Source organism: Aptenodytes forsteri, unplaced genomic scaffold (assembly GCF_000699145.1).
Source record: "Aptenodytes forsteri isolate BGI_AS27 unplaced genomic scaffold, ASM69914v1 Scaffold143, whole genome shotgun sequence".
NCBI lineage: Eukaryota > Metazoa > Chordata > Aves > Sphenisciformes > Spheniscidae > Aptenodytes > Aptenodytes forsteri.
The window spans coordinates 8,252,873-8,271,384 of record NW_008794951.1 but is presented as its reverse complement, the minus strand read 5'-3'; the positions used below and the strand labels follow the sequence as shown (position 1 = coordinate 8,271,384).

At 50.2% G+C, this 18,512-nt stretch overlaps 1 protein-coding gene across 2 annotated transcripts in view; it reads left to right on the top strand.

Annotated features, from left to right (window-relative positions):
- The first annotated feature begins 1,448 nt into the window (after positions 1-1,448).
- Positions 1,449-18,512, top strand: part of LOC103895674 (gamma-aminobutyric acid receptor subunit beta-4) — a 79,615-nt gene continuing 62,551 nt past the window's right edge. For both annotated transcript variants that reach the window (XM_009275353.2, XM_009275352.2), the window contains exons 1-2: positions 1,449-1,740; positions 5,814-5,902. In XM_009275353.2, coding sequence (XP_009273628.1) covers positions 1,661-1,740; positions 5,814-5,902 — 169 coding nt within the window. In that variant the 5' untranslated portion in view covers positions 1,449-1,660. The remainder of the gene's footprint in view (positions 1,741-5,813; positions 5,903-18,512) is intronic.

Here is an 18,512-nt window from a genome sequence, read left to right as displayed (position 1 = left end):
ATTCAAAGTGCTGCTGGATCTCTTCTTTTTCCTAGGAAAAAATCCTCCATGGAAATACATTACTGCATGCCTGATTTAGAGATGTAGAGCTCCTTAACTATATTACTTCTTTAAGATAAAGTTCATAAGCTGATGCACAGGTGATTGTGACTGTGAAGATTTCAATGGCTGTTACCATTTCAGCAGGCAAAGCTACAGCACCAGGAGCTGATCCTCAGCAGCTTTTCTGGAACTTCAGGCTCCCTTTTCCCACAAACTGTATTGTACCTATAACACAGCACCCTCCAGGGAAAGCTGAGCATCCCTGCTGAGCTGGGCTTCCCTGGCCTGGGAAATTCTCCAGTCTCACCAGAGGCTTCAGATCTTCCCCAGCGCCCCAGGAGGAGGCCACCAGGCCACTCTACCCCGTGGCATGGAGACAGCCTCAGTAAATCATCTTCTTTTTTATCTCTGTGGCTGAAGGAAGAAGCTCAGTGTTTGCTGATCACACTATTTCAGGCAACCACAGCACCCATCAGCTCTTGCAGCTGAGCCAGTCTTGTCCAGGCGCATCCCCCCGCTTGCCAAACTGCCATCATCTTTTCCATCCTTTCCCCTGCTCCCACCTCCCTGGGGGAAAAAAAAACCCAAACCCAAAAATACCCTCTGCAAGCCAGCAGGGGTTAATGTTGTCAGCCATGACGTCAGGATCCCAATTTGCCCGGAGAGTACCCCTCCCCATCCACAAACTCCCTCTCTCCTCCCCTCCTCTTGTGACTTTGCAATGAGCAGCAAAACTCCACAGGAGCTGCGGCAACAGCACTAGGGAGACATCCAGTCCTCCCTCGGAGAGCAGCTCTTTCTGCAGACAGGGATTTATTTTTTTTCTACACATGCATATATGTATTTATTTATTTACTGGGTTGCATTTGTTTTTCCTTTTTTTAACCCTTTCAGAAAAGCCCCAAACCATCCAAATGACGAGCCTGAGATTTCCCTAAAATAAAATAACAGCACAGTGGGGTTGGGTTGCTTCCCCTTCCCCCTCAGAAAATAAAGAGGGAGGGGGGAGCAAGTAGGTAAAATCCAGAATAAAATCATATTGCTAGATAACTCACACCTCCCCCCTCACTCTCTCTCTCTCTCTCACACACTCTCTCTCTCTCTCTCTCTTTCTCCTCCTCCTCTTCTCTGAAGGTGGGTAGCAGGAGCCATGCAACATCTGCAGAACCGGATGGCAAAAGAGCAGGAGGAAAAATAATCCAAGTGGAGTGCTCAGGGGACACTGAGTTCTTTTTTTCTTTTTATTTTTTTGTTTTTTCTTCTTCTCCTTCTTCTGCATACCTGTGAGATTCGATTTCACATTTTGCTGAGCCCATTTTGGGGCATTTTATTTTTCTTTCTCTTGGGATTTTCTCCATTGCTAGAGGATGTCTCTTGTTGAGAGGATGCTGAAAGGAAGAAGAAACGAATTCTTTGACTGGCACTGAAGGAGGGGGGGGATATTTTTCCCCCACATTTTTTAGTTTTTTTCATTATTCTTTTTCTCTAGGAAATCGTTAACTGGGGGGGGTTGGTTTCTTTTTTCCCTCCCCCCCTTTTTTTGGAGGGGGATTTCAGAAGACCCATCCTTCTTTCCCCTCCCCTCCAAAGATTTTTTTCATCCTTCGTCTTTGTGGAAATGTGGACATTTCAGGCAGACAGATTGAGTGGAATTGTCTCTGCTTTAGCAGCTCTTTGTCTCGCCTGCTGTGCGCAAAGGTAAGGATTGCGATCCCAGGCTGCAGGGACAGGGGGGCTAATACAGGATTTGTTTGTTTTGTTTGGGGTTTTCTCCATCGATCTGTATGTGGGAAAGGGGAGGGGGTTCTTTCCCCAAATTTCTTCCCCTGCTGCCTGCTGTTATTTCCCAGTCCGTGTCATTTTAGGGGGAGGAGGGATGCTCATACATGAGATGTGGAGCAGGCGCTCTGCAGACGGAGCCCACCTCGCAGCCCACTTGCAGCGCGTCCCCCCTCCCCTGTACGCGACCTGGGGGAAAATGGCAAAATGAAGCATTTTGCTGGGGAACATGGTGTCCGTAGGAGCCGACGGAGTGCATAGCACCGAGCTGTGTGCATACGCACCCCGGCACAGGGCTGCCTTGGCCATGCCTGTGTCTGCACACACACAGTACACACTCAGCCACACTCACATCCAAGCGTGCTGCGCCTGTACCAAAGCCCTGGGTCTGCGGTGTATGGGAGGCAATGCCTACGTCTGTGCCTCCACACAGATTTATGGCATGCAACATAATCATCTGTGGGTGCGATCCGTTCAGATACATCCCTGCATGTGCGCATTCATCCATGCCCATCCGGGTGCACACACGTGTATCACAACACACCTACAGAGCACAGCACGCTTTACCTGCTCTGCGTGTAGCCATGTCAATGTTTGCACTAATACCCTGCATACTCAAGCTGCAGCTATTCCTGGTATATGCCTTGAGCACTCAAAGTGATCCAAGCAACCAGAGGTGCAGGCACCCATCCAGCCTGGACAAGGTGTACAGAGCACACCTGTTTGCTCCAACACAGGCATTTATCCACTGCCTTCACACACAGGAGTAGCGCTGCCTACTCCTCCTTGCCCTCCCTTCTCACACATGCGGGCAGGTGGGTTTGTACCTCTGTGCTGACGGCGTGCATAAAGTCTGCTGGGGAGAGAGCTGTGGCATTTCCTTGCTCAGGCATGCACACTGAGCAGTGCGTTCCCGATGCACACATGCAGGTCCCTGCACAGGCTTGCAGATCTGCATATACAAAGATTTATGTTCCCATAGTTATAAACATGCACATACGCAGATTCATGCCCACCTTACCCACACCATTCATGCATGGTTCCACTGTGTATGGACACATACACAGGCATGCTTAGAGGCAGCGTCCAAGCAAATGCATAAAGAGCAATGCCCATATCAAAAGCCTTTTCTTAGATGTGCCCTTGCATGTGTGTTTATATCTGCTTATGTCCAGGACTGATATTCACCTATAGTCTGCATGTATATCTGTGCACACCTTGGAGACAAAACACTCTTCCATGTGCACATGCCTTCAGCTACTCCCACACATCCCAGCCAGCAGCATGGTGCGCATATATGTAGATGTTTGGCTGCAAGTGTACGGGTATATGCAAAACACATGCGCACCCACACAGAGTCAGGGACACAGTATTCAAAAATTCAGTTCACAGGCTGGATGTACGTGCTCCCTAAGCAGATGCAGACCCACATTTGCCAGGAATAACACGTACATGCAGCTGCTCGCCCACAGCTGGGCAAATGCACACATTGCCTGTTCAGCGGGAGGGACGTGGCTTTTTGGATCAAAAGGAACACTGAGAGGCAAGAGACCTTGCCTTTAATCATGATGCCAGTTTATGCCCTCACTGGGCCAACTTGTAGCTGATGAGGAGGAAAGAGCCCCTATATCCCTCTTCCCACTCTACCACTTTCTGCAGGGCCCCAGGCACATTGGTTGCTGTCTCTGCCTCAATTTCCTTGCCTATATTAAGGACGTAACACTGCTTCCTGAGTTTATGTCCTGTGTGAAGCTAAACAAGAGTGTCTAAATCCCTTGAGAAATACATAGTGTCTCTATTACAAATATGGAAATCTATGAATATGGAAATCTATGTACCTAGGAATGACTGCCTAGAGATGAACAAATGCTGATGCACACTATCAATCCACAGAGAGCATATATACATAAGCATGTTGCAAAACCTCACATACCTGCGTAGAAATTCACAGGTGCAAGTGGACTTTGCAAGCCTAGGCACAGTGTTGTGAAAATGTCCACCTGTGCGCACCTCTCTGGCCTTTTTACAGTGAATAAAGCAATGCAATGAAGAGCTGTACCCTTGTAAGGTGCATGCTCAGGAATGCAGCTCAGACACTTACCCTCGCAGCACAAGTGCTGAACAGTTTGTCCATGCACCAAAGCTGGGCCTGGGAAGTATGCTGTCTCACATTCGCACATCCCTGTTCAGTTGAGAAATCCCTGCACATACACAGCCTGTAAATCCAGAGCCTTAACGCATGCCCAGACTCCCCAGTGGTCCCACATGCCCCCACCCACACCTATACAGAGAGTCTGGGCACCTGGGAACCCAGTCTCAGGCACCCACAAATGCCTGTTTCTGTGCTCCTGGATAAAATGTGTCCACAGCCCAGTGTCTTGTCATAACCCGATGGAGCAAGATCTGCACCCACAGTCACCTCCACACAGACTTGGATGTGGTCACACACATGCACACACATGTTTGGGCATGTTTCACAGCTGTACCCTTGAGCTCCAGTGCTTTCATGTGTCTGCATGTCTGTGTGCACAGGCAGGGAGTCCATACATCCCCCGTACAGTCAGGACAGCATGCATGTCTCTCTGTGTGTATGCGTGTGTAGACACACGGACGTGTCAGCACAAACCCCGGTGTCCAGTGAGGCACGGGGCTGGCTGGCAGAGGTAGTGCTATGGTGCTGCTTTCCAGCTTGACTTGGATGGATGTGGGAGGTGGTGTTGACAGGGAGACATGCTGGTGTGGTGGGTGACTGCAAAGAGCAGCAGTTGTCACCGGCAGGGTGTCTATTCTCATGCAAAGCAGGGTACGAGGGTGGCACAGAGGCTGGGTTTTCAGGCAGAAAACCTATATACCCTGCAGCACTGAATAGGTTCAATATTTTTAGCATCCTCTGCTTTCTGGTTTCCCACCTTCAGTTTTGCTTTGGCTCTTGGGCTGTTATTAGAGGGAATAATTTCAGCCCTTCTTGCTGAAATGGCTGGAGGAGCTGGATCAGTGTTAGGGAGGATGGCTGTCCCCGCTGCATGCAAGTCAGAGGGTTGAGAGGGAAAGGATTGCTGCCCTGGCACAGAGAGCAAAAGATGGACTCTCCTTCCCTGTCTCTGTCTCTTGATTTGCGTTGCTAAGAAGTCACGGTGATGCTGAGTGACAGAAAATTAATTTTTACATGCCAAAGATCACCCATATGTTGAGGCCATAGGACAAAAGGAGCCTTGTTTTTTCCTTTACTCAATAATATGAAGAAATACCTGGGTGCACTGAGGAGCAGAATTGCACTGGGATGTGTGACAGTGCAGGGCGCCAGCTGGGGGGGGGGGCTTGTGTAGGGTGGACCTGAGTGTGTGACAAGTCCGTGCTGTGCGGTGTGAGACTGGGAGCAAGTGCCCAGTGTGGCAGGGGAAGGGGAGCGAGCCCTGCAAGAGAGAGGCTGCAGCCGCCCCGTGCATGCCTTGGTGGAACAGAAAGGATAATTTCTGCCTGTGTGCGTGTGGGTGTGCACCCACCTATGGGCAGGGCACAGCAAGGCACCCTGAGTGTGCACATCGGTGGCCAGGGAGAGGGTGTGCATGGTGAGCGGTGCCCGTGTTGAGGGGGGGTATCAGCCCGACAGGACCGCTGGGATGGAGGCACGCACCAGGCAGGAGTGTGGGCTGATGGAGTTTTAAGTACCCAGGAGTCAGGGTGAGCTGCAGAAGAGGAGCCAAAATACCCGCTGAGACTCCTGTGCCACCCCCAAGGATGACTTAGGACCCCTGGCAGCCCCGTGGGGCTCATGTGCAGGCTGGGGGCCAAGAGCTGTGCCAGGGACAGAAAATATGAGTGAGAAAGGAAATGGGGAGGCTCTGCCCATGGCTGGAGTGTCTGTAGCACACACAGGTGCTTTGGTGCTGTGGGACATGAGGGATGCTTTGACAGCGCTGCCCAGCTGGGACACCCTACCACGGGGTCGGTGACACACGGGATGACGAGGACTCTCTTCTTTTGTCTTTCAGCCCATCCACTGGGAATATTTCTGTGGTGAAAGAGATTGTGGACAAACTGCTGAAGGGCTATGACGTCCGCCTCAGGCCTGACTTTGGAGGTATGGTGATGGCCGGTTGCGGGGAGCAGAACACGGGGGCCATCGCGTGTCTGTGCTGCCGGCTCGGCTGCTCGCAACACGCACTGACCTCGTGAAATGCTCCCATCTGACTTCTCCTCCCCCCACTGTTTGCTAGCCCCAACTCCTTCTTCCCTTCTCCCTCACGCTTCTTTCTTGCCTCCTGGTTTCCTCCTCCTCTCACCAGCTCCTCTCCTCCTGCCATAACCAATTTCTGCAGACAGCTGGGGGTTGTCCATGGTGTGATGTTTCTGGGGACATTTTGCTGGGGCAGACACACTCTGCTTTTCCTCTACTCCAAACTTTCCTCCATCGCAGACAACAGGTCACCCTCCTCCACTTCTGTTCCCAATGCCAGATTTTTTAGCTCTTTTCCCTGCAGAGGGTTGGGGTGTCTGTTGGCAGGGCTGTTGGTTGGTCTGCCAGGCTGCCCTCTCAGCAACAATATGGGATAAAATATTCCGTGGGGAGCTGGTGGCCTCATTGCTTATTGAGTAGGAGATGCAAGGATCTGCAATTCCTCTCTTGTGTCCTGTGAGCAAAAAGGAGAACAGGAAGAGCCTTCTCTTTGTCATCCTGGTGGAGATGAAACATGAAACAATCCTTGGGTACTGTTGTACTCCAGGGTACAGTTGAGATCCATTTGTTGGAGAGGAGCAGGCAGTGGAGAACCACAGCTGACCACACGGGGGGGGCGGAATTTGGAGGACTTCTGGCTTCAGCCTGCCGAGCATGGCTGGTTTTGGTCTTTTCTGGGCAATGCTATTTCCTCCTCACAAGATGTGTGGGATTGGGGGATCTTCAGCCTGCAGGAGGATGGGAACCACATTGAGATGTCCTTCTCCAGCTGGGAAGGCAGATTCATGCTTGTGCTCTTGAGGGGGAGAGATGCCAGGGCCAAGTCCATGGTAATACAAGGGAGGAGTTTTCTCCCAAAGGGCCTGATCCAGAGTTCCTTGAAGCTGGGGGTGATGGAATATCTCCACTGGTTTCATCAGGTTTTGAAGTTGTCTCAGTGTATTTCAGTTTCCCATGACCCCATGAACAAACCCATCTCTCCCTGAAACCCCTGTTTTCCCTGCACCTCACCCAAACCTGCCCCCATCCACTCACTGTCCCTTACCCTTTGGCAGAGACTGCCTTCCCTCCCCACGCACACCGTCCCCACTGCCCTCACCACCACGTTCTCCCCCAGGGTGGAGCAGGGGCTTTCAGGCAGCAGCACCAAGTGCCTCATGGAGGACTGTGGGGTGGGGGAGATGCTCATCCCTCCATAGTGCACAGGGGGCATCTGGGAGGTCACTTCAGTGCAGTGGGGAATGCTCTGGGGAGGCTTGCAGCGCTCTGCAAGGGAATAGGGGTTCCTCCTCTCCCTTCTCTACTTTGGACATGGGATTTGATTTAAAGGCTCTGTCTGGAAAACATAAGATGTCCCTATTAGCTGACCAGCCACAATCACAGGAATTGGTGCAGTCACATTTTATGAGGAGGAGAACTGCAGATATGACATAAAAACTGCAAGAAAACCATCTTGTAAGCCATTGAGATGATTATGATACAGTAAAACAGTAGGTGATCTGGCTCCACGGAGGCACAGAGCAGAGGGGTGCAGGGGGGAGCTGTGGGGCTGGAGGTCCAGCAGCCCAGGTCCATTTCACAGCCTGTGTACTCTAATGCCAGGTCCGCAGGGCATCCTACCTGCACCCTCCCAGGACACAGACCACCCCTTCCTTCAGCCTGGGCAAGGCAGCATGGGGTTTGGTGCAGGCGGTGCTGCTGACCCTGCCAGGTCTGTGTGGTGCACAGGCTGGGCTTAGCAGGCACTGCATCCTTCCTGGCTGTAAAATGGATGTTTTTGGGCAACCATTGCATTGCATTTGATTTTACTCTGAATTCCCAAAGTACAAACTGCATTTTCCCTCACTTAAGCAGAGAAATAGAAAGACGACGGTAACTCTCTTTCCTGCAATCTCACTGTTGCCTTTCACCCTTTCTTGTCCTTCCCTCTGCTCGTGAGTGCAATGTCCCGGCTGGCAGCACCAGTGATGGTGCTTTTGGTGCTCAGTGTGCAGGGATGCCCTAACTCTCAGCATGTCTGACCCCCTCCCCCTGAGGATAAGCTTATCTGGACAAAATTTCCCCTGCAGCATTTACAGATGAGGGAAGGGTAGGCTGAGAGGTGAGTCTGAAAGCTGGAGATCATTAGCATTACAAGCCCAGGGGAAAGGGGTGGAAATTTCCTCGCACCACTGCTGTCCCCAGAGCTCACCAGTTCTCTGAGATTTTGGGCCAAATCCATTCCTAGGAGAAATCCAGTGGGATCACACCAGGATGCATCTATCCCTTTGTGGCTTCTAGTTCATTCACAGCTCTGCTGTGGAAAGGGCGAAGTTCCCCCCAGTAAATTGTGTACAGCTGGAAAAGGCACACTTTGGGCAAAGTCCTGGAAGCTGTGTGTATGCAGACCTGCCATCTCTCAGGAATGCGTGGGACTGGACTGAACCCCAGTCCCAGCACCCTGAGGACTGGGCTGTTCTCCAGGAGACTGCCCCACAACCCCCCTCATGCTCTACTTGGACCATCCTGCCACCCCTCGGCTGCCTTCCAGCTGGGCAAGATGGGTGTAAGCCATCTCTGCTGCAGAAGGCGATCACCCTTCTCCCACTTGTGCTCTTGCCCCAGGAAGACCAGTCAGGGTGCGTTGCAAATGGCTGAGACAGCATCTCGGAGGGGTGGCAGGTCCTGTTTAGAGCTATCTGCCCTGGAGGAACAGCATGGGGCTGTCTCAGGGCTAGCCCAGCAGTGACCGAGCGGCCTGGCTGTACAGACAGCTGCCTGCAGGAGGAGTGGACAGGACTGGAGCAAAGCAGCCACCACTCAGTTTCCTGTGAGCCAGGCTGAGCTGCTCCAGAGAGCACCTCTACAAGCCAGAGCCCTCAGTCCTCTGCAGCTCAAAGATGAGGGCATTGGGGGCAGGAAGATCAGAGCAGCAGGTGCTGAGCACCCTGGAGGTGCAGACAGAGAAAGACCCTACCTAGACAGATTCCCATGTGAGAAATGCAATGCACAAAAGTGATAAACCAGGCTGCCCTCCCTTTCTCCCTTCTCTGCTCTTTCCCTGCTCACTTTCCCCATCTCTTCCTCCTACAGGACCGCCGTTTTGTTCTTGCCATCCTCCCCCCACATCAGTGCCTGCTGGCAATCACCCCTGCACTGTCCCCCTCCCGCTCAGCCCTGTGGGCATGGTACCACCTCTGCATCCTGGGATTCCTCTGTGCACCCACAGTTGCTGTCCACAGAACAGGAGGGAACTGGGGACCTTTGGGTGTAGAGGCACTGGAAGACTGTGTTCCTATGTACCATTTGCGCTCCTTGCCATCATGAGGCAGATCTTGCACTTCTCAACCTTTCTAAGAAAGCCAGTGCTTCCATGGCACAGCAGCCCCAGGCTGCCCTCTTCATCCCAGCACCCCCACCGTCCCCGGGATGTGGTGCTTCAATGGCTCCAAACGCAACTCACGGCTCCCTAGTCCTCTTTTTTGAGAGAGAAAGAGAACTCCGACTAATGCCAAAAGGAGGACAGGCCTGCTGGGGATTGCAGTTCACTTTTTAATTTTGAGATGCCTCGTTAGCTCTGGGCCAAGCTGAGTGGCTGAGAAGCGTCAGCCACTCACTCTCCTCCCGTCTCCCCCACCCCCTTGGAAACCCATTAGGCTGATGAGCAGGTCGGCTCTCAGGGGTGGTGCTGTAGCAATGAGTGTGATGTGCTGATCTGGGGAGCTGGGCTGAATGGGGGGACACACGGGAGAAAGGTAGAAAGTTGGAGCCATGTAGGAATGATGGAAAAATGTGGGAGCAGCTCCTCCAGAAAGCCATTCTGGCTCAGTGGGGGCAGCCCAAGGGGGTCAGGCACCAGGTGAGGTAGAGTGGAGGGGGTGGCGTTGAAGGGCCAGCAGGTACATCAGTCCTTGGGGCGCAGGTGATAAAACCTTCCGGCCTGGGGAGCCCTGGACAGTCCCTTCTTACTTCTCAGCCACAGTCCCCCAAGCCCCAGCATAGCATACCAGGTTGGAGAGATGTGGGACAGTGGAGGGTGGGACATGTAGGGACCATAAACCCAATTTTCATGGGCTGAGCAAGGAGATGGCCTGGGACTGAAAGGGCAGGGGGTCACTGCAAAGCAGGTCTAAGGGGTTTGGCCAGGATTGTGGCAGGGAACTGGAACAGCCTTGGAGGAGGGATCTGCAGGGTAGGAGGAAAATCCAGCCAGGGCTCTTGGTCTGCTGAAGAGAAAGATCTCTGTCCTGGTACTGCAAGATCAGCAACGATGCAGAGTGGGGTCTTTTGGCAGGGTGTGCTGGGGAGCCTGCTCAGCTTTTGGGGAGGAGGGCAGCGTATCTCACAGGGAGATCAAATCGCAGGTGGGTATCATCCAGCTGGCCCTGGCCTGGGGGATGGACAGTATGGGGGGCAATATTCGGTGGGTATGTTGCAAGCCAGACCACAGTAAGGCAAGCAGGATGCTCATGATTTAGGACTGGATGAGCAGGGGATGCTGCAGATCAGGTCTGGGAAGCATTGCAGGGCCATGGGTGGGGGAGAGAGGGAGCTTTCAGAGCAGCACCCTGGTTCTTGTAAGTGCTCGTAGGCACTCACTTTCAGAAGCATTAGTTCTATAGGAGAAAAAAAAAAGAAAGAAAAAAAAGAAAGCAAAGGAAGACTGTATCGCCCCAGGGTAGAGAAGGCAATGAAGGAATGGCAGGAGGATCCCACTTGTGCTCAGTGACTCAGCTTCTCTCTGTTGGTGCAACATTTCCAGCCCAAAACTTTGCAAGAGTTTCAAGCACATGGCTCTGCTTCCCAGGAGCAGGTGGAAAGGGGACCCTTTATGGTTTCCCAGTGTCATTTACAGATCTTGTTAGCCAAAAGCAAGGTGAGGGCATTCTCTGCTCCTTGCCCCCAGCCCACCTAGAGTGCAGGGTTCCTAGTGTTTCTCCTGGGTGGTGTGTACAGTGTCTGAAAATGCCTGGTGAAAAAGGAATGACTGGGAAACCCTCAGGATTACACAGTAAATCCTATGTTTCCATGCCTGTGGATCCAGCAGCTTTCTCTGCCCCATTTTTAATTCAAATTTCCCTAAGGAGAATTAGCACTTAGGGGGTCTTGGATCGAAACAAGCAGCTCCTCATCTGCTCTGTGGCATGGACCTGGCTTTCCAGCTCTTGTCACCCTCGACCCCTCTCCTTTGACATCCAAACCCCTCCTTAGCTGCAATATCTTGGCCTCCCTCCTTTCTCTCCCCTGCCCCTCCTGCCTTGAGCCCCTCTCTGCTTCATCACACCTGCACCCCCTTGGGGACTCAGCCTGCCCCCATGTCTTGCTTGTTCCCTAGCATTTCTTCTTCAAAGGCCACTCCAAATTCAGTGGACCTGGGGATGAAATCCTCAGCCCTTCCCTGTGTAACAGCATCACTTGAAACCCAGAATTGTAAAAATAAATGATTGCTGATGCATAAAGTGTTGCAGTGAAGCATCGTCAGTAGTTCAGGGCTCTGAAACTGGAGGGGCTGGCAGGCTGAGCGGCTGCGTTGGCTGGCACAAATGCGGCAGGAGGCGGAGGGGGGGCCAAGCCCTGGCCCACCGGCCCTGTGTGGCTGGGAAACAGATGGTCTTAGTGGTCCTGTACTGGAAGGAATGGGAATTTTGTTTCTTACATAGTCAAGGCTGGTGGTATTGCACATTGTTAAGACTTCCTGAAAATGTTCCTGTTTTCCACTGCGTATAAGATTCAGCCACAGTGGATTTGTTTTTTCCATGCAGCTAGCTTGCTTTGACTTTTCGAAAAGGAGGGGGGAAATTTTAGGCGAAATCATTTAGACATTTCTGAGAACAAGCAGAGGCACATACGTGCTGGGTTTTTTTCTTCTCCTAAAATGTTGGGGGGTAAAGCTGGCAGCACCTCCAGCAGGGATGGCCCAGGTGCATGTGTAGCAGGCGGGTGCCCGGGGCCGCCAGCAACCTGGCTGGCACAAGCACCGTGGTCCCACCACCTCCTGTGCCGGTGCAGCATCCCAGAGTGGTGGTGCTGCTGCAGGAGGGCCAGGGTGTGGGGCTAGGAAGGGGGCAGCCCAGCAGGGCGGCGGGCGCTGGTCCTGGGCTGCCTGTCCCAGGGGCAGTAGGAGCTGCAAACCTGCCTTTCTAGGGCTCAGTCCTCAGCTCTCCAGCTCTCTTCCCCTCCACATCTGTAGCAAAAATGTTTAAATCTCAGAGCAGCCAGATTCAATTTTCCCTACGCTTCTGAGATGCCTTGAGCCAACTCTTTTGCACACTTTGGGGCAGGGAATTGAGACTTAGCAGGAAGGCACTCCTCCCACCAGGGCCATCTCCTTCACTGTCTGCAGGAGAAATTGCCCAAAGCTGGACACAGGGTTAATCTGAAATGCTGCACTTCACAGAGCCTTACTACAGCGGGAAATATCACTCTTCCTTCCCTATACCCCAGCAGGACAGAGGAGCGGCTCTGGATTTGAAAGCAGAGGGGTGAATATGGATCAGATTGGAGAAAGGAGTAAATTGAGGAAGGAGAGGCAGGAGCTGTCTGGAGGTCTGCAAACCCCAGTGTCACCCGAGGCCAAAGAAAAGGTGGATATGCCACCGGGACTGCCAGTAGTCCCACTTTCCTTCCTGAGAAAAGGGTGTTAAGAAAAGGATGTTCTTGGTCAGTAAAACTGGCTGCAGCTGTGCAGCCCTCACTTCCTCCCCCATTTAAGTGACTTCTGGCTCCAGACCATGGGTCACATCCTCTCTAGGGCTAATCCAGAAGGAAGATGACAACCTCCTGCTGTTGTGTCTTACTTCATTAACTGAAGTGGCAGGAAATGAAAGGATCCAGTCCTTCTTGGGACATATGTGGATGTTAACACATTGCCACATGATGGAATTTCTATTTTTTTTACTTTGCTCTTTTTATAGGAAATACATGTTGTGAAAAGGACTTTGAGGCTGAAAAGTCAGACACTCAGGACTTCAGAAAAGCCAGAACTGGGCTTTCTCCCTGGATCTATATTTGGTCCCCTTGTGAGGGTGCATCAGGAGGCAAGGTTCAACAGTTGCTTTCTCCTGAACACCTCTACAGAGCACACAAGAGATGCTATTTACACATGGAGCTGATCTTTCTTGTTCCCTTCATTCAAGAGGGGGACAGGCTTGGAGCATGACAGTGGGGACTAGCTGAGGTGGTCACAGCAGGTGATTAGGACAGGTTGAGCCAGACTGGAGTGAGGTGCATGTCTGATGCAAAGCCTGGGACTGAGCAGGCAAAGACTGTCTTGGACTCATGCTTTCTTGGCTGCTCTGTATTCAGACCTGCTCACAACACAGAATTAGTTGTTTTTATAACTGTTGTTAAGCACACCAGTACAGCATGAACCTGCTCACACCTGCCCTCCGAGGAGTCAAAGGTATCCCCTGCTGTGGGGTGCCCAGCCAAAACACCTGATTTTCCAGAATACTTAGCAGCATTGTAGTCAGCACACTGAATGTTCGAAGCACAGCTCCTATTGATTTCAGCCACAGCTGTGAGTGCTCAGCCCCAGTGCCCCAAGAGAGAGACACACAGAGTTCATAAAAACCTGTGAGGTTTAGGTGACTGACTTACATAGGAAGGAGCATGTAGGAACCCCTGTGACACATCCAGTCCTGGACAACAGGACTCAGCTACACAAACATCTTCTTTCCTTTCCTGGAGGCCTCCCCCTCGCTCACTGCATGGCTATCAGCTTCTTCAGCAAATCAGGCAGGGACCCCACTGTCAGCATTATCCTCGGGTATATAATCCTGCGTCATCCTCAGAGCAAATCCATCCTCTATCAAACAAGAAAAAGGAATGAACAAGGATCCTGTGGACTGTTTAATTAAGAACTGGCTCTGTAACATCCATTCAGCAGTGGGCATCCTTCCACCTAACTTTCATCCATTTTGATTTCTCATGCATTTTTTTTGAAAGCAATAATATTTTAGACTATTAGAGACCAGTTCCTTCCTCCAGTGTGATAGAGCTGTGAACTTCTTGCTGCATGTTGAACATATTTGTGCATTCACCTATGGCCCCACAAGATCCTTATTATCTTCCTTCAGAGACAGGAAGCTCTGACACAGAGCGGTGGAGGGAGCTTTGGGTGGTGTGATGAAGACAGCAATGAAGATGAGTTCCGCCCAGTGTCAGCCCAGAGTCAAATTTGATTTGGGTTTCTGAGCAATCTGTGTGCCTGCCTTATAGCTGTGCTTGATAGTACCAAGCACTGTTTTCTGGATTTGGTATCCAGTAGAGGACATGAAGTCCTGCTGTCATCCATTAAGCCAGTATACTTTCACAGGAACTGGAGGAGATGTTGATTCTCATGTTTGTGCCAAAGCCCATGTTGGATAATTGCATCCGGTTGCCCTCCTCCTTCCTTTTCACCCTTGGCTGGTGCAGTCTTTCCCTGACCCAGCCACTTTCCAACGCTGCTGGAGCTAGTCCACCGTAGTGCACCGTGGCTAGCGAGGGGCTCCGAGATATCTCTCTAAAAGAAAGATATCATCATTTTAACAAAGCATTTATTCCATGAATTCCATTCTATTGATTAGTAGAATAATTCCAATACTTCTTAATTAATTGACTGATTAAAAGCAGGTTGTTGTTTATAGCCAGTCTGGAGGATGTTTGCCATCTCACCTGGACCCATCTTCCTCCTTGACTAACATCTACATAACACTCACCATTTCTGAGATTATTCCTGCCGGTAAACTTGCCTTCGAGGGACTGCCACTGAAAGCAAAATGTAAGAAGAGTGTAAAACCCATTAGTAGAAGTCCTTTTGATTACTCAAAACATATTCCCACAGCCCTAGAGCTGTTCATCAGAGCAGCTTTACATATCTGCATTGTTCATCTCCTAAGACTCCCAATATCCCAGTTAGGCAGAAAAACGTTTTTAACCCACATAGCACAAAATATAAAAGCCAAGGAATATGCTGTAGTTTTACTGCTACATGAAAGACAGACTGTGTGTGCATGTCACTTTTCTCACCTCTGTCTGGTTCAAATAAAAAAGTTGGAGGCTACTGAAGTGTCAGGCTGAACTGATGTAAGATGGTTCTTCAGTGGTAGTGACAGCATTTGGTGTGGAAAGTCTGTAAGATCCATTCCTGCGGATAGCCCTTGGTGGGGTTTGTTTAGTGTCTATATATATCTTGATATTTCATGTCAAATATCACGCACTTGTTAAAACATGACTAGAAACATGGACAAGACAAATGATGTACTTAATGATGGCATAAAGCCCAATAAAGGAATTCACATCACATATGTGAGAAAGAAATGTTGGATGGTGGAGCCCTATAGCACAAACAGATCGGTCGAATAAACAGGTATTCTGGAGATCCAGTGATTGATCCTGTTCCCATTAAATGGAAAGAAGCAGAGCTCTTCTCTGTCAGCCCTTCCTCCCAGAGTGTAGGAACGCTGCTGTTTGCTTTGAGCAGGGTATGAATTTCAGGATGGTTTGGGGAACACTGATCATGCAGTTCCTATAGGCTGTTCTGGTTTTGGCATTTATCCTTGGTTCTGTGTCAGAGCTAAAAACTCATTTTCTTCTCTGATCGTTCCCCCCTCCCCTTCTGGATTCTCCTGCTCTTTGCAGTCCTGCAGGAATAGTGCTGTCAGGGGTGAGCCTCATCCAAACCTACCATGGCTTGAATTTCCCTCCCCAGACCTCAGGACCTCTTAGTTCAAGTCTGGGATGGCTCTGAGTACAGTTATAGTTGGAAAAAAGCCTCTGCAAAAATTACATCTTGTTGTTCCATATTTATTCTCCCTCAGTGGTTTCCATGTCAAATTTGCTCAGTTTACCAGTCAAAACAAGATATTTCTACCTGCCAGCTCTGCCAGCTCAGCCTGGGCTCTGGAAATCAAGCTGTGCTCTCTCTGCTCTGGACATCATCACCAGCCAAAAAGGATTCTCGAATCAGGGCTGAGCTGGATGTGATTTTGATTATGCACGAATATAATTTGTTCTCAGGTAGTATTACAGGCTCTGTGTGACAGATAGCAGCAAGGTTCCTGTGCCGTACAAACATTGACTAACAAATCTTCCCCACTACCTGTGGGATGATGGGCCACCACTAGGTCCATTTTACATCTAGGGGACACCAAGAGGGGGCAGCTTGTTGGGGATGACACAGAAAACCTGTGGCAGCACAAGGAATAGCACTGGGAAGTTCTGCTTCCTGCTATTGCTCTTTATTCATGAGAACAGACCTGAGCACCTTCAGTGCTCTGGTCCACTGCTTGGTCACCAAACCGTGATCTTTCCTTTGACTGCGGTAGCCTGTGAAATCCCCAAAGGGAACAGGCAGGTGAGTCCACTTGTTGCTGCAGAGAAATGGAAGGGGTATAGCCATAGGAAAGGCTCTCACATGCAATGGGCATTAATTTTGTTCACAAATAGTTCCCCTTCTGGTGGATGGAGCAGGAGGGCATTACCCACCGTCCTTTTCAGAAAAACTGAAATTTTGAAAATTTGATCATTGGCTGAATATTTAAAAAAAATTATATGTGGCAGATAATATATTCACTGTGTATGATCATGTCATATAGTAGAAAAAGTGGGAAGGGTGTCCTGGCTATTGCACTAGTTCCAACCTTCAGTCTTTTTGTGCTTCTGTAATGAATCTCACCAAGAAAGGATACCAGAGCCTTCCCTGTCCTAGTGCGAGACTCTGCTCTCTGAGCCTGCAGGGTCATTTCAGCCACTAAAAGCCATGGTAGGGTTTTATCTACTATGCAAACCAACCCCTACCAAGAGCAATGACCCAGAAGTAGTATGCCTTACTTGGTTCCTATGACAGTTTATCATCCTGTGCTTGCATTTGGGACCAAGGGTCATCAGTCAGCTGAGAAATGAGAACACCAAACTGCCCCTTCCTCTTCCACAGGTCGTAACAGCAGCTGTGCCGCAGAACCAGGACAGGTTTTCTGATCAGGAGATCTTTCCAAACACATCTTCTCAGCTACCAGGCAGCTTCCTGGTGTTCTTCTTGCTCTTTTCTTACACATTGCCCACAGCAAGACAATCCACCTGCAGCCTTCTTTAAGGAGCTTTGTGTTAGTGACACCACAGCAGGTGACTCCTCCAGGTTGGGGGAAATGTGTGTCATGGGAAAGGCCAGGTTTGGGGGCTGCACCAGGCAGTTCAACAGGGAATGCATAAAGAAGGGGGCTCCTCATTGCAGGTGGCAAAGTTCTGGGTGTAACATCAGAGGCTGTCACACCAGGAGAGGAGGCCACCCAGGTTACGGGTGGGAGCTTACTGGTTGGACATTGTCACCTGAAGAAGGAAACCTCCCCCAGCTGGGGAGAAGGTCTGCAGGAAAGCCCAGTCTGCTGGCCTCTGGGGAAGGGTCTCAGCTTGGTAGGAAATTTTTGGAAGTGAGGGAGAGGGTAGGCTATGAGCTGAATTTTTCTTCTTATCCTCCTTTCACAGCAAAAATAGAACATTCATCACAAGTTCCCCTACATGTTTTTCTTCCCTATTGCACACTAGCTCCTTGCTAGTATTTGAAGCTAGAGAAAAAAAATTGATGAGTACTCAAGTTAATAATGCGTGATTATTATGTTGATGAATTGCTGGAGATGAATATATATGTAAAAGCTCTGCAAGATTCGCTCATCCATGCATCCTGAGTGAAAGCAATTATTTTGGTGAACAAATGGCAGTTAGTACTATTTCTTAATAAGAGGTGCTGGGGTAAAAGATAACTTGGTAACTTTTGTCCTGCTGAATTTCCAGGACACTTTTGCAAATCTATCATTACTGAAATGATGGAAACCCCAGCACAGGGGTCAATCTTTCAAAAGTGACCAACTTACAAACTTGAATTCTTCTTCCTACAAAACTCTTGCAATTCTCAGTCACCACTGAATTTTGTAAGATTTTATCTGTCTTGTGACTGTGGAGAAAAAGCAGAACAACCTGAACAAGGCACATCCAAGAGACTCAGAAACTGGGAGATGAAAACGTATAATCCCGTGTATAACATTTGGAAAGGGGGAGGCTTGTCTGTGTGTGCTTTGCTTCTCATGATTTCTAACTCAGACTCATGATTTTAATGTGAATATCATGATATTTTCAGGCCTGATTCACTCCCTTTTTTCAATACTTGCACTGTAAATTGTCCTGACTGTCGCTGAGCGTAAGCCTTGGGCACCATGAGACTCTGTCATTGTTTAACCCCAGCCGGCAACTAAGCCCCCCACAGCTGCTCATTCACTCCCCCCTGGTGGGATGGGGGAGAGAATCAGAAGGGTAAAAGTGAGAAAACTCGTGGGTTGAGATAAAGACAGTTTCATAAGTAAAGCAAAAGCCGCGCACGCAAGCAAAACAAAACAAGGAATTTGTTCGCTACTTCCCATGGGCAGGCAGGTGTTCAGCCATCTCCAGGAAAGCAGGGCTCCATCACGCATAACGGTGACTTGGGAAGACAAACATCATCACTCCGAACATCCCCCCCCTTCCTTCTTCTTCCCCCAGCTTTATATGCTGAGCATGACGT